At 40.8% G+C, this 20,423-nt stretch overlaps 2 protein-coding genes across 8 annotated transcripts in view; both read right to left on the minus strand.

The window, feature by feature from the left end:
- Positions 1-574, minus strand: part of NCF1 (neutrophil cytosolic factor 1) — a 9,748-nt gene extending 9,174 nt beyond the window's left edge. Inside the window, exon 1 of the mRNA XM_085314631.1 lies at positions 401-574. Within this exon, the coding sequence (XP_085170757.1) occupies positions 401-551 (151 nt within the window). The 5' untranslated portion in view covers positions 552-574. The remainder of the gene's footprint in view (positions 1-400) is intronic.
- A 4,523-nt stretch (positions 575-5,097) lies between these two features.
- GTF2I (general transcription factor IIi) overlaps positions 5,098-20,423 on the minus strand; it is a 67,825-nt gene continuing 52,499 nt past the window's right edge. For 4 of the 7 annotated variants that reach the window (XM_085314907.1, XM_085314886.1, XM_085314894.1 and 1 more), the window contains 12 exons: positions 20,124-20,219; positions 18,419-18,484; positions 17,420-17,603; positions 16,761-16,813; positions 15,462-15,572; positions 14,639-14,722; positions 13,656-13,839; positions 12,540-12,568; positions 11,028-11,129; positions 10,781-10,819; positions 8,151-8,229; positions 5,098-6,157 (listed from right to left, as the gene is read on the minus strand). In XM_085314907.1, coding sequence (XP_085171033.1) covers positions 8,168-8,229; positions 10,781-10,819; positions 11,028-11,129; positions 12,540-12,568; positions 13,656-13,839; positions 14,639-14,722; positions 15,462-15,572; positions 16,761-16,813; positions 17,420-17,603; positions 18,419-18,484; positions 20,124-20,219 — 1,010 coding nt within the window. In that variant the 3' untranslated portion in view covers positions 5,098-6,157; positions 8,151-8,167. The remainder of the gene's footprint in view (positions 6,158-8,150; positions 8,230-10,780; positions 10,820-11,027; positions 11,130-12,539; positions 12,569-13,655; positions 13,840-14,638; positions 14,723-15,461; positions 15,573-16,760; positions 16,814-17,419; positions 17,604-18,418; positions 18,485-20,123; positions 20,220-20,423) is intronic. The other 3 variants (XM_085314915.1, XM_085314898.1, XM_085314877.1) reach the window with 1 other exon arrangement.

Genomic DNA, 20,423 nt, shown 5'->3' on the forward strand with positions numbered 1-20,423 from the left:
GCGCTGCACGTGCCCTCCGGCCCCCGAGACCTAGCGCCTCGCACCCCCCTCCATGCCGGCGGCGGGGCCCAAACCCGATTTCGTGTTTCTCCAGGGCCTCCCCCGCGCCCCGCAGCCGGAGCAGCTCTGCTACCAAGGGTGAGCCGGGGGCTAAGGCGGCTCCGAGCGGGGCAGGAAGGCTCATCCTGGTGGGAATCAAAGAGGGAAGAGCCGCGGAAAGCCCTTTCCAAGGCAGCAAAGTAACCAAGAGCTTGGAAAGGAGGAGCCCAAAGTCTCGCCTCCAAATTTTGCGTGTTTGGGCTGGAACGGATGTTTCAGCCTGCAGCTGCCTCCAGCTCAAGCCGTCAGCCGCGACCCCCCCCAGAAAGGGATGCTCTTAGCCCCTCCGCCACGTACGTACGAAGAAACGCGCCGGCTGCAGCACGTCTGCCCCATCTGCCCCCTCCGTCGGGCTCGTGCGATGGCCACCAGGTACTTACATAATGTTGGCTGGGGAAAAACCTCTTCTCGTAGCCCAGCAGCTCTATGTGCCTGACGAACGCCTCCCCCATGGCCGCTGCTGGCCGCGGCGCCGCTCGCCGCTCCCCTCCGCGCCCGCCTCTCCTCGCCGCCTTCGCATCGCTCTGCTTTTCTTTTAAAGCCCCCTGAAAAGGGGAAGTTTCGTTGCAATCGCGCCTGCAATTTTTTACCCACTGTGGTTTGTATTAACCCGGTGTTTCCTGCTAGGAGTCTCCGGGCCCGGCCCCTTCGGCGGAGGGCTGTGACTCGGCCACGGCGGGGGTGCCCGCCGCGCCGGCCGAGAAGGGGTTTTCTGGGCAGCGGCGGGCGCGYGGAGATGCTCCCCGCCTGCAGCCCRAGGCCGCGGCTGCCAGCAGGGCGCTGCCGGCCAGGCTGCTTCGGGGCAGACGCCGGCTTCTCGCCCGACAGGACACTCGGCTGCGGGGGGTCGGCAGCGCACCTGGGTGGCGATGGCCGGCAGCGGGGCCGTGAAATCGGGGGATGGCGGTGGGGTGTCAGGCCGACTGCCTGCCGGGCTGCGGACGCGCTGCCGGGCCCGAGCGTTTGCACCCCGGCCGGGCTCCGCGCCGTGGCTGTAGCTGCCGGCTCCCAGCTCCCGCGGCCGGCTTTCCCGCAGGAGCACCGGCAGGGCCTTAAACCCCGCTGCGTGCGCTGAGGCATCGCTCAAGCTCTCCCCTTTCAACATTRCTCTAACAGCACGGCGTGAGGCTTCTTTCTCCACCCCGGGAGCAGCACCCCAACGTTATCAGCAACGTCCGCAACCGTACGGTTCTCGGCCCTCGGTGGCGTTTCGCGGGGCCGGCCGGGCACCCTTGCCCCGGGGCGCAGCAGGAAGGCGCCTGGCCCCGGGGACGCCCCGGCCGAGGGGTGCTGCYCCCCACCCGGCCCAGGCTCCGCCACTGGCCGTCTCTCAGCCGGGTAGCCCCAAGCAGGGTTGTCTTCCCACCTCGGGATGATGGTTTGGGACAGGCACCACCCGCGCTGCCGCCTCCGGCGTGGGGCAGGGTGTTCTCCCTAGGCGAGTCCGCTGGGATTCGCCCCCTCGCTCCCCGGCGCAGGGGAACGTCCCCAGCAGCGCCTGCCTTGACTCCCGCCGAAAGCACGGGAGACGGGATAACAGCACGACCAGCCACACAGCAACTTCCCCTGGTGTTGCAACAGCCAGAAAAGCCACGGGAATGTCACCAGCGGAGTGACATCCCTCCCCGCCGCGGCCCCGAGACGGCACACGATGCCCCCGTCTYGCATGCGAGCCGGCGTCGTGGCCAGGCGGGCGCAGCAACGGGAAAGCGAAAAAGCAGCAGCATGGCGAGCTGCGCTGTCCCTCCCGGGGCTGAGCCGGGTGCGCCGCCGCGGCTCCTCCTGCCGCGATGCCCCGGCCCGGGACGGCCGGGAGCAGGGCCAAGGCACCGGGCTGCGCAGGGATAGCGGGGGCCACGCTGGGGCTGGGGACAACCCCCCGCTCGCACTGCGGGAGCGGGAGCAAGCGCGAGGGTCCCCAGCGAAGGTGCGAGCCTCCCCGTCCTCCTCCAGCCGGCCAGGCCCCCAGGGGCTCCACCGGCACTGCTGGAGGGGCTGATGCCCTCATTAGTGCCRAGACAGAAGCTTCCTCTGGCTGCAGAGAGAAGATTAAACACTAACTACGGCTTTCCTCTGCATCTCGGGTATGGTGCTTTGCAGCTGTTGAGACACTGAGGCACAATTTAAAATTGGTTTCTTAATATTTTAATATACAACAGACTTCCCTGTACTGGAGGAAAATTATGCAACAACGTAACATTAAAAAAAACAAACAAAAAAAAAACAAAAAAACCACACCTCCAGGTCTGTTTGGCTCCCGCTGTTAATTGCTGCGTTGCTGCTTCGTATGCAGAACCATCAGTAACTTTTTCATGAAAGTTAATTTCATAATTACCCCTGTTTTTACTAAACTTAAAGCTGAATTACATACAGTTAGCCCATCACTGGAAACCACTTAATTGACATGTTTTTTCCTGTTTCCTCATTCTTCATCTTGTGATGCAGGAAATGAAACAGCTTGTAGGCTTCGCTGTGATGGGTTAGATTATGCGAGATGCAACATGCAACTCAGCATGATACATAGGACAGTTTCCCCACTACATCCAGCAGTTACTAGATAGGAAGTAAGATAAGTAAGAAGAAAACTGTTAGAGGACCATCTGAAAAAGCAGCTGTTTCTAGTAAACCCAAACRATTCATGTTTTGAAATCTGGGAAATGGAATGTTGGCATCTGAATACAGCTTTTGAGAGCTACTGAGAACTTCCACTGGTCTCAAGAGCTTTACATTGCTGCACTATGAAGAAACAGGCTACTTATCTAGATGGCATGTCAGACTTGGTGTARAATACTATTTTCTTCCTCATTCTGGAAGCACAGAATTAGAAGAAGGGTTTTGCAGCGATGCACAACTGTTTTAGAGTGAAAACAGTGAATACAGGGCTCAGGCTGCCAAGTTRCTGTACAATTAACAAGGTCATTGAAGACAAAGCGCTGGAGGTCTAAAATTTCTTAGGAGAATGGACGACTTGGTTTCTTTGCAGTGTCACATCCCTAACTAGTACCCCAAACTCATGGAAATTAAAAGCTGACAAATGAAACGCTACCCTAATTTGGTTCAACAAACAGTTTTTCATTTTTAGCAGTTTAAGCTCAATTCAGTGCAAAGTCTTGTTTGTGTCACTGATGGCAAACTGYTCTGTGTATAGAAAGTATTAAATACTCTAATAGCTGTTGCAAAATTACCAAGGTGAGTCCTAGCTCAAGTTTTGTATATAGAAATCTTTGTATCTCAAGGGAAAACCTGGGCCACCAGCCGCACGGTGAAAGTGCTGGACCTCATCTGACCCCTAGTGGTTACTACTGCGACAAAGCCCGCAGGGTGCCACACACGAGAAAGGTCAAGCTCTGCTAGAAAAACCTTCAATCTCACACTATGTGGAATGAAAGCTCACATCTGAGAGACAGGAGCTAGCCTAAGCAGCACGACTGACTCTTAGAGTTCAGTACTACGCTGGGAATACCTCTGTGATAGCCACTCCATCACTACAAAGTTTCTCTACTGGAACAAAAAATATTCGGAGTTCTGGTAGGTTGTCGCAACTTTATTTATTTACGTGTTTATCAGTACAGCCAAGGCTTCTTAGGGCACGATCACTCAGTACCAAAGASTGAAATTACTGGTTTGGAAATGAGTGTGATTTTCATACATGGTCAACATCTTAAAAAAGTTTGCTACCCGTTATGACTATACGTGGAGATACAGAGAGACAGATTCTTTTTTATAGAATTGATATCTAGAAGGTATAAATATCAGTGCAATTATTTTGTCAGTCTGATTTCCCTCTACTGGGCATAACTCAAAATGTCTGAGACTAAAAAGAGATTTCCGTGTTGAACGCTGATGGGTGCATCAAATCCATTGGTGGGATGCACACAGTGCACCAGTATCCTAACTCCCAGTATTATGCAACTACTCTACTACTTCCAGTAAAGCCCTTGCATTGGTTTTCTTTTCTTTTTTTTTTTTTCGCTCTTGTATGCGAGCTACACGACAAACCTGCAGGATCTCCACGCTCTGCCATTATATACTTGACAGAGGCCTTAGTCCGAGTTACTAATTTTTAGTTCTTTTGATATGATGGCAGTACCACATTCTGAGCCAGCACTAATCACTCTACTAGCAATATATAGCCTTGCACGGCAGACGTCCCCAAGGATGGAGGAGGGATGGACCATGCATGCTCTTATTTCAAAAGGAGAAGTTGAGCACCAGCTCAAAACTCAGGGAGAGCTGTATTAACATATTTCTCCATTCTAAAAACTTCTAGCAGCAATCGTGAAACTGGCCTTTGCTCTGAAGACCACCTTTATTGTGGTACGTTAACGGAGCACGTCTATGAAAGTAACGAGCAGTGGAATACCTCAATGGTTCTGATTTGGGACAGTACCTGTATGGTTCGGAGTTAACAGTTAGTAAATTCGAATTTGTACGGGGCAGACGGAGAGGCTGTCTGCCGATTCAGGAAGGCAGCGCTCCCTTCGATTGCCACCGATTCCCACCCGGAGAGCTTCCTCTGCAGCGCTGAAAGGTAGGACTCGGAAAAGCRTTTTCAAAATGACTCAGCATGGAGCTAACACTGCTCCTAATGACAGCGGTAGCACAACTTCCATGTATTTAAGTGGCAGCATCTAGACCTGCGCTGAGCAATTTTGAGAAAAGCGAGCAGATGTTTTGCAGCAATCTCATGCCTCTAGAACTAGACAGCACACCTCATCTTGAAATCATTCGCAGAATTTCACAGCACTTCTGCCGGATGTTCCCAGGGAACATACAGTATATCCCGCTGCGTTCAAGGCTTCAAAAATTTTCCTTAAAGATGCAACAAGCTCTCCCACTCAGAGCTTGATTTTTGTCTGAAAGGCATGACTGGAACTTACTACACTACTTGCACTTGAATTAGTAACTATGCTAAAAGCACATTCTACCTGCCTAMAGAATTACTGCCAGAACGTCACTTGTTATAAAGTATATAAATGTATACTGCGTGGACAGTCATGAAAACATCAGAAATGCCTTTATTTCTTTTTCAGGGAATAAGGTTTTCCATTTGTGCATAAMGCAGTCACCCCAAACTCATGCCAATAAAAGAAAAACCTTTACAATAATCTGTTCTCTATAGAGGTTATCATATAGCCAGAACTTTACATCTCTAATGGTTTGTGAAGCTTCAAGAAATGCTTACATTTGTCTCTTACATGATGTAGGGCGCAAYTAGGACTATAGGGGACTTACTTTGACATAGTAGGACTTACAGCAGCTTAATTGCAAAAGTTTCCATAACTAGGTCTAGATSAACAGAAGGGCATTTCCCCACCGTCTTCAGCAGAAAAGCTCTCATAGGTCCATGTGAGTTTTACCTACATTAGGACTGCAAGACCAGACCCATCATACATAAACCATGTGATATTTTGACAAAACATGCACTTACTACTTTGAATTAATGGAGCAAACTATAACAGGGTTTCATTTAAATTGGTTCCTAATCCACACATTGAAATACTGACCATTTCACAGTCCATTTCATTAATGCATACTAACGGTCAGGTGAACCAGTTTATCTTTTATTTATGAAAAACATATTAATTGTGATAGATATCATAGGAAAAATTAGTTCAAATATACAGATACTATTATCCAATCAGCCAAGGAGTAAGACCCMAAAATTAATTATTTTTTTCAAAGTAAAACTAACAAACTGAACTACCGCAGGAATTTCTTCATTATAAAAGCTGAGATGCATTCAGACACAGTAAAATTCAGCTTTACCGGGAAATGTAGACAGTCTCTCTCAAATCCGTGTTGATTTTAATTCCTGTCATCTCTCCAGCAATGCTGCATCAAATTTAGTCCTTACAATACATTCCAAAGTAAAATCAGCCATTCCAAATCTACAGTCTTTCTTTGCTTTAAGTCAATTCACAGAACTGCTGAAAAAGTAGACATTTCTATCTAAAAGTACAAAAAGGGTTTGTATAGAAGGTACTTCTCTTATACAGTTATATTACACAGCTCAAGACAGTCCCAGCAAGCTCTTCGCAGAACTGGATGCTTCTGACTAGACAAGAAAAATTACAGAAATGAGTTAGTTTTGTTGCAGCTCTGTTTCTTATTGTAAATACTAGTAGTTGCGACACCTTTCTGAGTTCTTTAAGCCCAGATTCAAAAAGCACCTAGAAGGTGAATATTGTCCTCAGCAAACACGAGATTACATGCATGTTTGAGTGCTCTCTGTAAGAATWTAAGCCAAGAATTTGCTTTGGTATAACTTTGCTAGGTAGCAGGTAGTTYGGAGTATCCAGAAATCCAAACCACTGCAGCATCAAATTGTGCAACCATTGCTCAGGACAAAATTTTGATAAAATGATCCAGTTAGATATCTTTATAGACCTCTACCCAAYGAAGTACTTCCAATTACAAACAGAAAGTTTTTCTTTAATATATTTTCTAATGCCACATTCATATTTATAAAAATATTTCCACAGCAGACTTCACCAATTTATTTAAAAAGATACTGATGGATGTATTCAAAATTCTCAGGGCACAGTCAGTTACCTCTTTGCCAGACTAAAATGACCAAACTCAACTTTGCCCAGCAGGTCATGTGCTCTAGCACCCTGATTGCTGATGTCTTACGTTCAGTCAGATCATTTAGCTGACCCTGCTGATTTGACATCCAGGCCGTTGAGATACGCGGGGAGCACTCCAGGAGCCCAGACACATTGTTCCAAATCCCATGGGAAGTGGAAGACTTGCTTTCCTCTAGCTGAAACCCATCAACTGTGAGGTACCCACGCACACTGCCTTCAGCTGGGTGCTAGTAGCACCAAAAGCAGACACGAGGTATCTGTCAGGGAGCCCTGTTTCCTGGAGGAGGCTGTGGTTATGCCGCCCCTGACAGAGGACATGGCGTGGGCCATCCTTGTCTCCAGAAAAGCCAGAAGGTGCCAGGAGCCAAAATCCACATGCTCCCCCAACCACTGCCTCAGGTGAGCTGGCAAATTGCAATATTAATGCCAAAATTAATAGTGAACTGCTTGAGTTTGGTTTTGCTGAGTGTCTGTCTGTGCTCTCAGATCTRGAATACTATTCAGAATTTTTCTTCCCTGCAATGAATACAGTCTGTGTGTCTTACAACAGCTAGACAGATTATAGCTTGACCATACCAAATGAACGCATTCAGTCTTATCTCAATCAAACCAAACTACTAAGGTATCAAAAAATAAACAAGGAGGAAAATATTCAGTTCAGAGTATTATCAAAAATCTGAAATTAGAAAAATACAGATCTGCTACTGCTTAAAATTGCCATTTTTTTCTGAATGAAGTATAGTTCCAAACTAGCAACTGCATGGGTAAACCTCCTTATATTTGGTTACATGCCAAAGTCCTTTGCACTGTCTCCACCTCCACCAAAATTTCATTTTAGCAATGAGTGAAGGAAAAAACAGTTGAAGAAAAGGTTCAGACACATTTCTGCACTTTAAGTTAAACGAAGCATTTTGTAAAATTAATAGAAAAGAAACAACTTTCAAGCAAGTTGATTTTTCATCACAGCTAGTCATTTTACGGAGCATCCCAAGGTTAGACAACTTTGATATCCTAGTGAAGAGCTTTCCTGCACAATTACAAGTTGGAAATATATAGGCTCTACCAAAAACAATAATAATACTCTCTCACACAAGCATGTCACAGCTCTTCATAAACACTAATCCTCAAAGCTTTCATTTACTCTGCCTCTAAGATATGTAATTACCATCATCCATTTTTATTTATAGGCTGTATTACAGCTCTCATTTTCCGAAGACTGACTGTCTCACAAATTCTAACACAGTACGCTTTACATTACAGTTGGATGAGGTAGTTAAAATGCCCTACATTTTACAGATATGAAAAATGAGACAAATAAAATAATTCATAAGTCAAGCAAAGCACTGGCATCTTCTGGCATTCAGTCCTATATTTCAACCATCCCTCTTCTCCCCACCCCAAAATATAAAAATACTATTCCTTAACAAGTGCTGACTTCCAACAAGCAATAAATTATTTTACCCTAGTATTGATGAGGTCTACCACGTTGGGTCTGGTTCTTGTTTTATTTGAGAATTTTCTTCTGTTTCTGTAACATCTGCTGAAAAAGCAGTTATGAATGAAGAAAAAAGAAACCTCTTTACCAGTTCTGTAGTTATTGTTGTACTTAATAAGAAAAAATTACAGAACAAATATGAAAAGCATTCATTTACAGAATAGTAAATGTATTTATATAGATTTATATAAAAATAGTAAATACTATTAATGATAAATTAGTATCTATTCAAAATAATCTGATTCTATGGAAACTATCATATTGACTTCAACGTAAAGCAGCCTGGAATTCAAGAAATCTCCATTTTTTAAAGGAGAGAAATAAAAACTGGTATTAGAAGTGTATGAAACTTAAAAATGCTTTCTATGTAGCTGAGAAGCTCACTGGGTAAGAAAAGAACTTAATCCAAAAATGAAACAAAACATAATCAGTTAAAAAACATCAGCTATATCATAGTTTTGGTCTGCAAAGATATATTAGTTTTTGTCTGCATCCTCACTGTTCTTCAGTCCTCCCTCTTCTTTGTCATCCCCCAGGGTCGTTCTTTCTTCTATTCACCTCATTTGATATGCAATGTTTGGAGAAGCTTTTACAAATACTCACAGGTAAATCTATAGCCCATGACCACAAATATAATTTCATGTAGGGCTTCCTTTACTAGCTGCTTAGGGTATGACCACAGCTTCACATTTTTTAGGATGCTGTCTTCCAAAGCTGGTAAACAGCATCTCAACCTAGCTGTGCTCTAGTTATGCCTTCTGCAATAGTGATCAAATTAACATTCATTGCACAAACTCTTCTCTTCCCAGCACTGACCAGTCTTCAGTTTTCTTTCCATTTGCAGCACTGCTTCTCTTCTCAATTAGATACAGACTTCATTATCTTGTTTCGGACAAATCGAAATAAATTCTGACTCTAGCTAATTTCTCTTCTTCAACACACAGTATCAAACAGACAGACACTATCATATGCTTTAAAGGAAAAAAAAAAGAGAGAGAAATAGAAAATCTAGTCTTATTGGCTACAGCATTCATCATCTTTTGATACATTTTTTCTCATTTCCAGGAGACTTCATTACAAAATCTTTGCCTTTTCTTGTTCACAGTGACACTTGTATGTAAATCAAAGAAATCTTGTGTCTGTATAGTAATGCCTATATGACCCAGAACTTAATTTTGTTCTCTTTATAAACAGAGAATTTGATGCTGGAAGGAAATTGTTTTTCACTGAAGCTGTTTGGGAGGTATGGGCTAGGCTAATTCATCACTACTAAGCCAAGCCACTTCACCACATGATTGTTTTATACCTCCCAGACTAGTTCTGAAGTGATTTTGAGTTCTTCAGTAATTGCAAACCTTTTGGCAAGATCATTTCCCTGGTAACCGGATCTGAATCCAGCTTTGGATGACAAATTCAAAGACGTGTTTGTTTCTTCAAAACTATTACTTCAAAGATCCGTACCCAGATTTCCTCTGCACGAGGGCACTCAGGAACAACTGTCTCACTCCTCTATCAGCTAACATTTTCAGTGACCTCAAATACTTTGGCAGCATAAAGACTGTCTGATGTTTCAGCTTTTAGTGACTGTGAGCTTAAAACCTGCATTTTAACTGTTTTGTTATTAATGCTTGCTTCCCTTTCAACAGGTTCTTTTCTTCTTGACTACTGTAGCAAGATTAATCTATATTCAGGAAAAAAAGCTACTGAAAACACTCAGAATTAATCTGTAGCTGAGCTTATAACTAATTTTGGTTGAGCATGTTGGATTGTCTCAGAGTTCAGTGACATTTTCAGGGAAACTGAAGCAATGGAAATGCGAAAGGGCATTTCCCTGGAAAAGGACAAAGAATGGGAGTGCTAAGGCTTGTTATTCACTTTTCTGGGGGGGGAATCTAAGCAAGATTAGAGAGCGAACTCAAGTTGAGGGTTTTAAGAAAACAAGTGCTGCTGTGGGCTATGATGCTGTAAAGCTGTTACAAAAACACCCGAGAGCTGTCAGATCTCAGCAGCCCTTCAAAGTGATACATTCAAAGTGACACAGCACTTTCTGATGACCAAATTCCACCACTGCAGAGATGGACATAGCCATCTAAGCCATAAAGAAAAGCTGAGGTTAGCTAAGGCAGTATTTACAAGACCAGAGCATACAGCAGACACCAGAATCCAAATTCTAAGATCAACTCAGTATTTTAATATTCCAAGACTATTTGCAAAGGCATAAAGAAGAAGCAGAACTACTGCACTCTATTTGGTCTCAAATATATCAACATTTAAAAAAGAAACAATTCAAGCATATCCTTGGACAATAGGAAGGTTGGATATTTTTCAGAGCTTAAGTTCTGTAAGAACAACAATACCCCCTCTCCCAACAAATCCTCACAGTAAATTCAGGCCAGTATGTCATTTGAATTTCCTGAGGATGTCAATCATTCAGTTGCACAAACTGTGGAAACCACTGCTCTTAATAATAGCTACATGCATCGCTCAGGATATGAACAATCACTCGAATCCTATATATAGTCATGATTCACCAACCAAGAATAACAATTCATAAAACTCTTATACTTGTTTATAGTAATTGAAGACAAAGACTTACCTCCTACAGATACGTCTATTTGGCTTGGTTCAGTTGGCTCTTAAATGAAAAAGTACACAGTCAAATGAATGTGCATATAGTTTCACCAGTATGAATCAGATAAGTGTCTTAGCAAAACTTAGAGAAATTAAGTTTTCCTTGAAAAAAACCTCATTGTTTTTCTCCGATAATCAGCTCAGAGCAGTGCATTCCCAAGGCATGACTGCTAATACCATTTGTCATTAAGATCTTGAATTCTATACCTTACCCATTCTGAAAGGACGTGTGCTACACTCTGCATCACCTGGCAGTACTGGTGCTGGCACTGGTGCCACTGGTGGCGCTTCTGCTTCAGCCTTCTCCATCAGCTCTAAGATTAGATATGATCACTGTTTAGCTTTACAACGAAAATGGTCCCACACATTCAATACAATGACAATTTTACTTCAGTTTATATTCAAATCCTGAAACTGTTGCGTGAACAGGTTACATGCACTRTAACGTAACAGCTGTCATTCACTTTTTTTTTTAAACAGAAAAAATATTCCATATCTTGCCTTCAAGCATCAAAAATTTCCTCATAATTTCTCATACGTTCTTTAGAACAAGAATAATATGTTATAAGCAGTAGGCTCAGAGGCTTTCAATAATTCACCTCACTATCTATCAACATTAGTTTATCTTGACCATAATGAATGGACAGAAATACTGCACAGAAACTACTTGCTCCAATGACCAATTCTCCCACTCCAGTGATGGCAGACAATCAGACATCTGTGTGTCCAGCTAGTCTCAGTCTCACTGCCAGTTACATGCCGACAGCTGATTTTTCATAGATCCTTTTATTCCTAATTCAATTCTGTAGAAATACTATGAACTATTTATCTGCCGGGAAGGTTCCCTCTACAAAGTGACATCTTCCCCATCTATGAAGGTATGCACAGGATTGATGAGCAGGTAAATGCAGGTGATTAACTCAAATATCTTCCTGAAAAGCGTCACACTTTCAGTTCATAGATCTCGGCACATCAGCTGGAATATACTGGCAGCTGGATGCAAACCAATGAATGCTAGATCACTCCGGCTTAATCATGATAAGGCCAAACCAGTGACACTAGATTATTTGGCCTCTGTCTCTTTAATCTCACATTGGCTCAGAAACAACATGACAAAAAGGACACCGTAATGACTGTATTTTTCAGTTTTCTTTTTTTTCTTCAAATAAGATCTAAAAAACAAGGTCACAACTATTTCAGGCCACTGAAAATACAAAGACATCATTTTTCCAACAAGATTTGAGTAACATGGCCAAATTCCACTTCAGCTAATTACACTCTGCCTCTCTAAACTCTTACTATTTCAGCAGAATGCAGACTTTTTCACTGGAACACAGTTGTACAGCTACCAGAAAGTTCTTGCTTATTAACTGCTACTGCCATGGATCTAAACCTAAAATGTAGACACTCCCATGCAAGGCAGTTGCTCAATCAGGGTCCTAAATCTCTTTGGGACTCTGCAGCTGAAAAATACAAAATCACTATCTTGCATTTTCATATCAAAGTTAATGCTAACCTTATACCATTCTACAAATTTATCACCCTGCTATCATGTTAACCGGGCAGGCATGTTTAGTCAGGAAATTTTAATGAGACAGAAACAGAGAAGAGAGTTATACTTAGAACTTACTGCTGTGGAGCCACTGCTACTAAGCCAAAATGTGGAAACTAATCTTGTTAAGTGACAAAAATGCATTTGACATTGATGCCTCATAAATACTTACGGTTGTTAATCACAAGTCCTGGAAATGGTCTGTAAAAAAACAGAACACAACATTTACTTATTCTAAGATCTGTTGCATAAGGCCTCCTCCCAAGGCCGCCTCACCTAACAGTTCCTAAGAGGTCATACCAAAAGAAGGAACAGAAAGCAGAAGGAACCGTCAGAGTATCTCTTGGGCAGTGTAGTTTATTCGCTAGCATTTTGAAAAGTGACATGCACAGAAAGATCTAAATCCTTCTCTCAGCCACAACTAATTAACAGGGGAGTCACCTCTTCTTCATAGCCCAATTAATCCAAAACTGTTAGTGAGCAAGAGTCCTTTCATTTGGAATTCAAGGTTAACAGTCAAGAACTCGGATTTTCTAGTAAAATGACATTTAAAAAATTTCTCTCTCTCTCTCTCTAATGAAAACAAAGCTTCTAAACTCTTGTGAGGTGGTCTATAATTTGAAGAGTTAAAAAATTTGAGGAATTTTTGCTTTCAATTCTTGAACTTTTTAGTGTGGTTCAAAAGTTTTTCTATTCTGCTTCATGAGTACAAGTATCTCTTGATAAAATTCACTTATGCTGTAATTGGACAATATTAGATTGTTCAAATACTACAAATAAATTGATTTTAGAGGAAAAATATTATCAAAAAGATTATGTTAATTCAAGTCTTTACACAACCGAAATACTTTAAAAATATTACTAGCAATACTACCAYAAACATACTATTTACTGCCAAAAAACAACAAGTTCTGGAACACTGAGCTATCTTTTATGAAGCAAAGTCGAAGTTTGATCAGCATTGTCGGACAAAAAGCCTACAACATGTTTTGACTGTGTTATATAAGATGAACAAATTGCAACTCAAATGATAGCTTGTTGTAATATGCAGTATTAATACTGTGACTTTTGTCATACCTAATTCAGCATGTCCTCCAAAAAGTTACCATCTTCATTCATGCTATGGATATCTGCGCTTCATTTGATCTGCTTTAGTTATCCAGAAGAATCAACTTCTTCCACTATCTAAAGATGCACTGAAAGCTCCGTTCTTCTGAATCTCCATTTATTCAAGTTACAGGGCTGTTCTCACAATATGTGTACAGTCTAATCAATGATAGCCACATACCGAATGACAGTAAACTTGATAAACTCTGCCGATTCCAAAATCTTCCTCATTGAGCTGATTTCAAGATAGCTGGGAGCTTTGAACGCCACACCAGGAGGCATGCCATCCACCACCACACAGCCAGGGTTGATGGTGATTTTTCTATATGGGACTTTCACAGGGAAATTCATACCAATTGCTTCACCTAAGTAAGAAAATAAGGTCATGTTTATTTTCAAGTCTACATATTYATGATTACACTGAGGAAAAAAATCTCAAACAATTAAGAAACTAAATGCAAAACCAAGTCATTTCATCAGTTCTGTAACTACAAAAATCTACTTGACAATTAAATAATTACAGCATTATTTTTCAAACAAATAGATGTTTCAATTACACTCATGAATATCACTAACAGATCCCTAGTTTCAACTCCAATTCTAACATGTTCGCCATTTTAAGAACCATGAATCTATTTTTACTAAAAAAGGTATAGAACAGGATATCTAAGGAAATAACTACAAGAAAGAAAAACAAAGCACTTCCTGTAAGGCACACAAAAATGCACACATAGCATTGGTGAAGGAATTTCAGACAAAGAATCTCACTAAGTTATTATTGGTGTCCAATGCAAATACACAAATTAAAAAAATTAAAAAAAAAGCTATTCATAGGAAAAAGATGTTAGATTTAAAAAAATTACTCCCATCTCAAGTATTAATAAGTCAGAATTGTATTTTGGAAGTAAAATAAACATTTCATCCATGTTTACACAGAAAGAAGGAAGAATATGAAGGGAAGGAACATACAGCTGTCTCTATGCATGGGACTTTCTTTGTTTAAAACACCAAACAACCTATATCCCTTATAAAAGATTCCTTTTGAAGTTAAAGCCCAACATTCATAAGCAATTTTCACACTTGTTCATTTTAATGATTGCATATATTGTCCACCACAAGTGACATTCACATCTGTGTAAAAATAGGGAGGGGGAAATCAATTACCAAATTTCCGGCTAAACAGATCATTTACTTGTTCTCTCAACTGTCTGGCCTTTTCTACTTTTGACAACCGCTCGCTTTCATCATCTGAAAGAAATTGTTAGAATAGCATCAGAATTAAGAACATTATCTTTTCCTGAAGGCTTAGCAATGCATGAATGTGTTCTTGAAGCAGGTATTCTTTGAAATGGGGACTTTGTTCCTAGTTTTATCGTTAACACAGAATTGCATAAATAAGGAAAACTTGATGACTATTAAGAAATCTATAAAAGGCTTTAAATTATTTACATGAGGAACATTAGATATATTATCTGCAGATGACTTTCTAAACTTATGTAAAAACACAAAGTACACTGAATGGTGGGGAAAGGTAAGAGTAAACTAACAGTCAATAGATAGACGTAGTGTGCAAGGTTCCCTAGCTTTTAATGAACATAACATACGCCCAGGTAAGTAGTAATCAGTATTGTTTAAGACCAAGTAGTTTAGCCGGCATGGTCATTAAATTCACTCTTGAGTCCTGGTCTCCTGAATTTGCCACACAAGTTGCAAATCAATATTTAATTTATTACATGAAGAAAAAAATGGAAGAATATAGATACTTCTTAACTTGGGACTGGACCAAGAATATTTTAGAGATGTCACTGAATTGATACTCAAAAAAGAAAGAAAATATTATCAGGAAAAGCAGACCACTGCATTATGGTCTTTGTATACTGTACTTGTATTTCAGCAAATCAGACTGTAGGAAAAAAAAACTTCATCAGACAAAATATAAAGAATAAGAGCACAAAATGTAAGATGTGTATCTGGACAGTATACATACCTGGTATAGTTACTTGAATGATGTTAAGATCTTCAACACCTGCGGCTGTGTTCACCGCTGTATTCGTTGTGGTACTTGTTGTAATGGCCATATTGGATGAGTTATTTTTTCCTAGATGTAAAAGAATGAATTTAAAAGACAGTTGTGGAGAACCTAAAATCTTCAATGCCATGTATGAAGAAAATACTGCAAAGTAACAGATGTGAGGCAACATTTTCAAAACAGACCCACTCCCATTTTCAAAATGGGACCAGCTTTCAATGAGACATACTATAGCTACTGTGGGTGCACAATACTACTGTGGGTTCCACTACAAACTCAAGAGGAGGAAGGACTGAAGTAAAGATTACGTTAATCATTATCTAGCAGGTTTTTGAAAAAGACTTTAAAAACAGGAAAAAAGACTATGTGAAACATATTGTGTTCTTTTTATTAAAAAGGAAAAAATCATAGCACTTGTGGTTAATTTAGTAACATCCACTGATGTGTTTATTCACTGCATGCATTCACAAAAGAAATCTTTTAGAGTTGTATTTGTGAGCCACACTGTCCAGGGGCATAAACTAGCACAGTTCAACTAACACAGTGGAGTTTTGCCAACCCTTAACAGATAACAATATGACTCAATTCATTTAATCCATGACATGCCTTTTGCTGACATAATTTTCTACTAGCTATCTTTACTCAATTCTATGGAGCACTTCTCATTTAAAATCATCTAGGCATCAGGAGTAATTAACTCATCTATAGACCTGAATTACTTCTACAACTCATATGCCATTTGTCACATTTTGATAAAAGGTAGTAAAATACAGATTAGAGATAAGATTATTTTATTGTGAATAACTCAAGAATTTTACTACTGCCTTGCCAAAGCTATATTCAAACTGGCAAAGGTTATTGCCTTCCCCATCTCATCACCGTAATTCAGAAGCTACGATTTTTGCTACACCACTTTCTTCTGCTAGAGTGAAAGTACTGTCTATATAACACGTAAGCAGTCCATCTAAACTGTTATAAAAAAGTTAGAGAACTATGMAGAAGACAAGAACATATAGCAGTCTTACAGTCCTAAGAGTAGAGAAGGATCTACTATAGATATGGGCCAGTGGCTTAGTACTTAAGACTGTGCCTCCAATTCAACTTAACACTTTTCTTTCATCTGAAAAAAAAAATCAAATCAACTATAGTATAGAATGAAATTTTCAGGAATTCACTAACACCAAGCAGCACTTCTCGTTTGTATTTAATCCTTGAAAGAGACTACTATCTAGAATGTTAAGCAGTCATAAAACTCACTTTGGGGGCTTCTAGCAGAACTCTCCTTAACTGCTGCTTCAAACATCTCAGGCCTGCAAACAGATTGAAGATTTCATGTATAACAATAAAATTACATTCATTTCATCAACATAAATATTAGAATATTGCATTTTCTTTAATCAGTTTTAAAGACAGAAACTGATACTGTACACACAGCATTCTTCAAGGCCAAACAGACAACCAAGGATGCAAAGGCGTCTCTTGCCACTGCTGTCTACTCACTGTATGTCTCTACACTGCGACACAGATGTTTAARTCTATTCTAGATCAGAAGAATCAGTTCTTACAATCCTAAATACATGAATCTATACTTCTCCACCCTGCTGCCAAGTTTTAGCTAAGAGTAACCTATAGGCACACTATGTAATAGGAAATAAAATAGTGATGTGGTAACTGAAATGAACTCAGAAATCTGGACTGGCCCTTCCCCATTAAACAAGATGCGACTAACTTTCGAAACAAGACAGATGAATATATCTTGCTCCACATATATTCATGCTTTCTGAGCATTTCCTGGATTATACCAGTATGTATTTCAGATTGTTGAGAGAGGAATTTAGCAATTCAGCAAATGAATTTTCTCAGGCTACAGTTCAATTCTAACTGAACAGATTATTAGAGACACGTGGGAATCTTACTTTTTAATAATGAATTTTATCTTAGATTTGTTTCTCAGGATCTTCTCTAGTCTCGGAATTCCAAAGGTAGAAGGTCGACGGAATGGCACTCCCTCTGGTAGGCCTTCTACATAGAAATCTTCTGGGTAAGATTCRAATAATGCAAATGGGACTTTCACTGGTTCAGTCAGCCCCAGTGCTTCCCCTGAAACGCAACAGAGCAAATAAGCTACCAGCTAGACCACTGATACGCTTACAGACAAAATGTTTCAGGTATAAACTGTACACAATAGTTGGCACACATATACTACATTAGGTGGAACCAACAGGATTTGGAGTTTTTTTGGGTGATAGCTACAAATAGGCAGGAAGAAAATACATGGGTAGTGCCTTGAACGTAACTCATTCTCTGTGATAAATTAAGACCACAATTTGCATTTCAAAGTATTAATATTTATAGACAGCTTATGCCACTGGTTTGGTCTACATTCAGAACCCTCCCATTTGTACTCTGCTTTGTTACAGGTAAGGTATCCTGTCTCTGTGATAGAGGATTGCACCAAAACCAGGTGGCATTATTGCTACTGTTCCAAAAACTGCACTCAGAAGAGTAGAGAMCTTAGTTTCCAAACAGTCTGCAGTAGAAAGCGACTGAACATGATGGGTTACGTGTTTCTCCAGATACCATCCATGACGAACAAAGTCACACAGCAGCTGAAATCATGCAAACTCTTATTTGTAAGTAGAACRCAGAATGCTTAGAGAGCTGTGCCAGGATGTGCAATGACTAGGTCTCTGGGTTTTTAAAAAAGTAGCAACCAAACCACAAGTTCTCCATCTCCAAGCCCAAATAAAGCAAATGTAAATCTGTTGCAGAACTGCAAGCAAGCTATGTAAGAATGAGAAAAAAACAGCCTGGACTATGCAAGGATTGTAGGACTTTTGAAATAAGCTATGAACATATCCATGACATGTCTGTGCGCTCATACGGTATCTTGGTAAAGCAATTGCTAAACTTACCACATTTTTCATTAAAAAGATTTTCAACTTTCTGCTTTAGGTCAGTAATTTTGGCATTCCAAGCCTCTGGCAAGAGAAAAGGGGAAGAAGTAAATCATCATTCACAGAGTGAATCTGTCCTCAAATAATGTTTTTATAGATGTTTAAAAAAATACTTATTATGCTTGATAAGAGATTATCATGAAATTAAAATGAACAAAATGGTTATCATTCTTCAAAAAGCATAGAAATATTCTGCCCCAGTCTAAACCTGGACCTAAAGATCCACACAAAGCTTCATTTCCATAAAGCTTTGAAAAATACTAACGGATAAAGGAAGGGCATTTACTGAAATTAATCCAAGAGCAATTCAAATTTTTAGCACCAGGAGACATACAAATTACGTACCTAAATGAGCACCCAAATTACTGAAAGCACTTCATTTATTCAGTGACATAGCCCTGCAACACATGCTTGTCCCTTGAACACTAAGCTCTAGAATAATTTCAGCCACAGTTGCTAAGTTTAAACATCCATCTAGCTAGAGATTTTGTTGCTGACATCGGTCAGCAGCAATTCCTAAACTGCTTTTTCTTGTGGCTGTAGTAAGTGGTCCACAGCTGCTCTACAAAACTGAAAGTTTAAACTTTCAAGTTCATTTGAAAGTTCAAAATGGTTATAGAATAACACTTTAAAAATCTTAAGTGTGACAATGATAAGAAAATTGGAAACAACCATGAACATTGAACAGTCCATGCCAACAGAAATAATCACTCCAAATCAGTATCTTACATGCATTCTGAACTCTGGCTGTATATGAGTGAGGAACTCTTTTATGATCACAGAGCCATAAAGAAAGTGTGGGGGGACAAAACAAAGAATGACAACAAATTCCTATATACGTTTCAGGTGATGAACTCAGGATGCTGGAAAAAAGATCTGACRACACTTGTGAACTGTTTATAATTATTCTGAATGCAGTGATTTCGTTTAACCATGGGGAAGTTACAGGTACAGCAAATTAACCTTGTTGCAGCTGAAAACCTCTGTGCCAGAGCAGTGCACAAACAGACCTGGTCCTGCCCGGTGAGAAACCTCAGACCCAAYGCTCATGAACACAACTACGTGACTTCCAGTGCTATCTGGCTGCTCCTTTACTGATCTTCCAGAATTAGCAACAGAGGAGAGAGGTGTAATGGTGATCTCCCCAGATCATCTCTAATAYATCATGGCTTATTAATGCTAGTTCAGATCATCCTACTTCCCACATAGCTACTCGGTTATCTCTACCCAGTGATCCTTAACATTCAGGTTTGGGGAGGGCTTAAGCTTATGCACAATAYCAGATCTGAGCCGGCTGTCTGCACTCTGGTGGTACTGTGCACCACTTTGAGGAATCTGAAGCACTGTGAAGTAACATAGYAGCCACTCATATATTTGCCAGGAGACAGTGAAAGCCTGGAAGGAGTGATTATGAACAGTAGATAAGACTTCATGGACCTGTGCTGCATTTGTACATCATTCTCTGTACATCACCCAGCACTTCTCAGATRCACATTATTCTAGATGATGGAGAACTGAATACTCATGAAAACAGGAACTTCAGTCATTCACTAACTGTCAAATAAAACATAAATGCAAATAATCTCTGGTACTACAAAATTGCCARAATTGTCAATACTGACATTAATAGAATGTATGCATGCTAAATTCTTTAAGTATTTACCAAAAGAAAACTCTCTTCCTCGTGGCTTGAAACCCATATTGGAGCCATTGGTTTGAGAATTAATTCGAACATCTGCTGTTTGTGGTTTATTAGGACCTGTAGAAACACATTATATACATTCATGCAGACAACAGAAGCAAGTCATCATATGAAAAGTATATCATAGAACAGAATCATAGAATCGGTAAGGTTGGAAGGGACCTCCGGAGATCATCTAGTCCAACCTCCTGCTCAAGCAGGGTCACCTAGAGCATGGTAGACAGGGTTGCATCCAGGCAGACCTTGAAGATCTCCAGAGAA

Source organism: Rhea americana, unplaced genomic scaffold, assembly GCF_003343005.1.
Source record: "Rhea americana isolate MKP2758 unplaced genomic scaffold, rheAme1 scaffold_111, whole genome shotgun sequence".
Taxonomy (NCBI): domain Eukaryota; kingdom Metazoa; phylum Chordata; class Aves; order Rheiformes; family Rheidae; genus Rhea; species Rhea americana.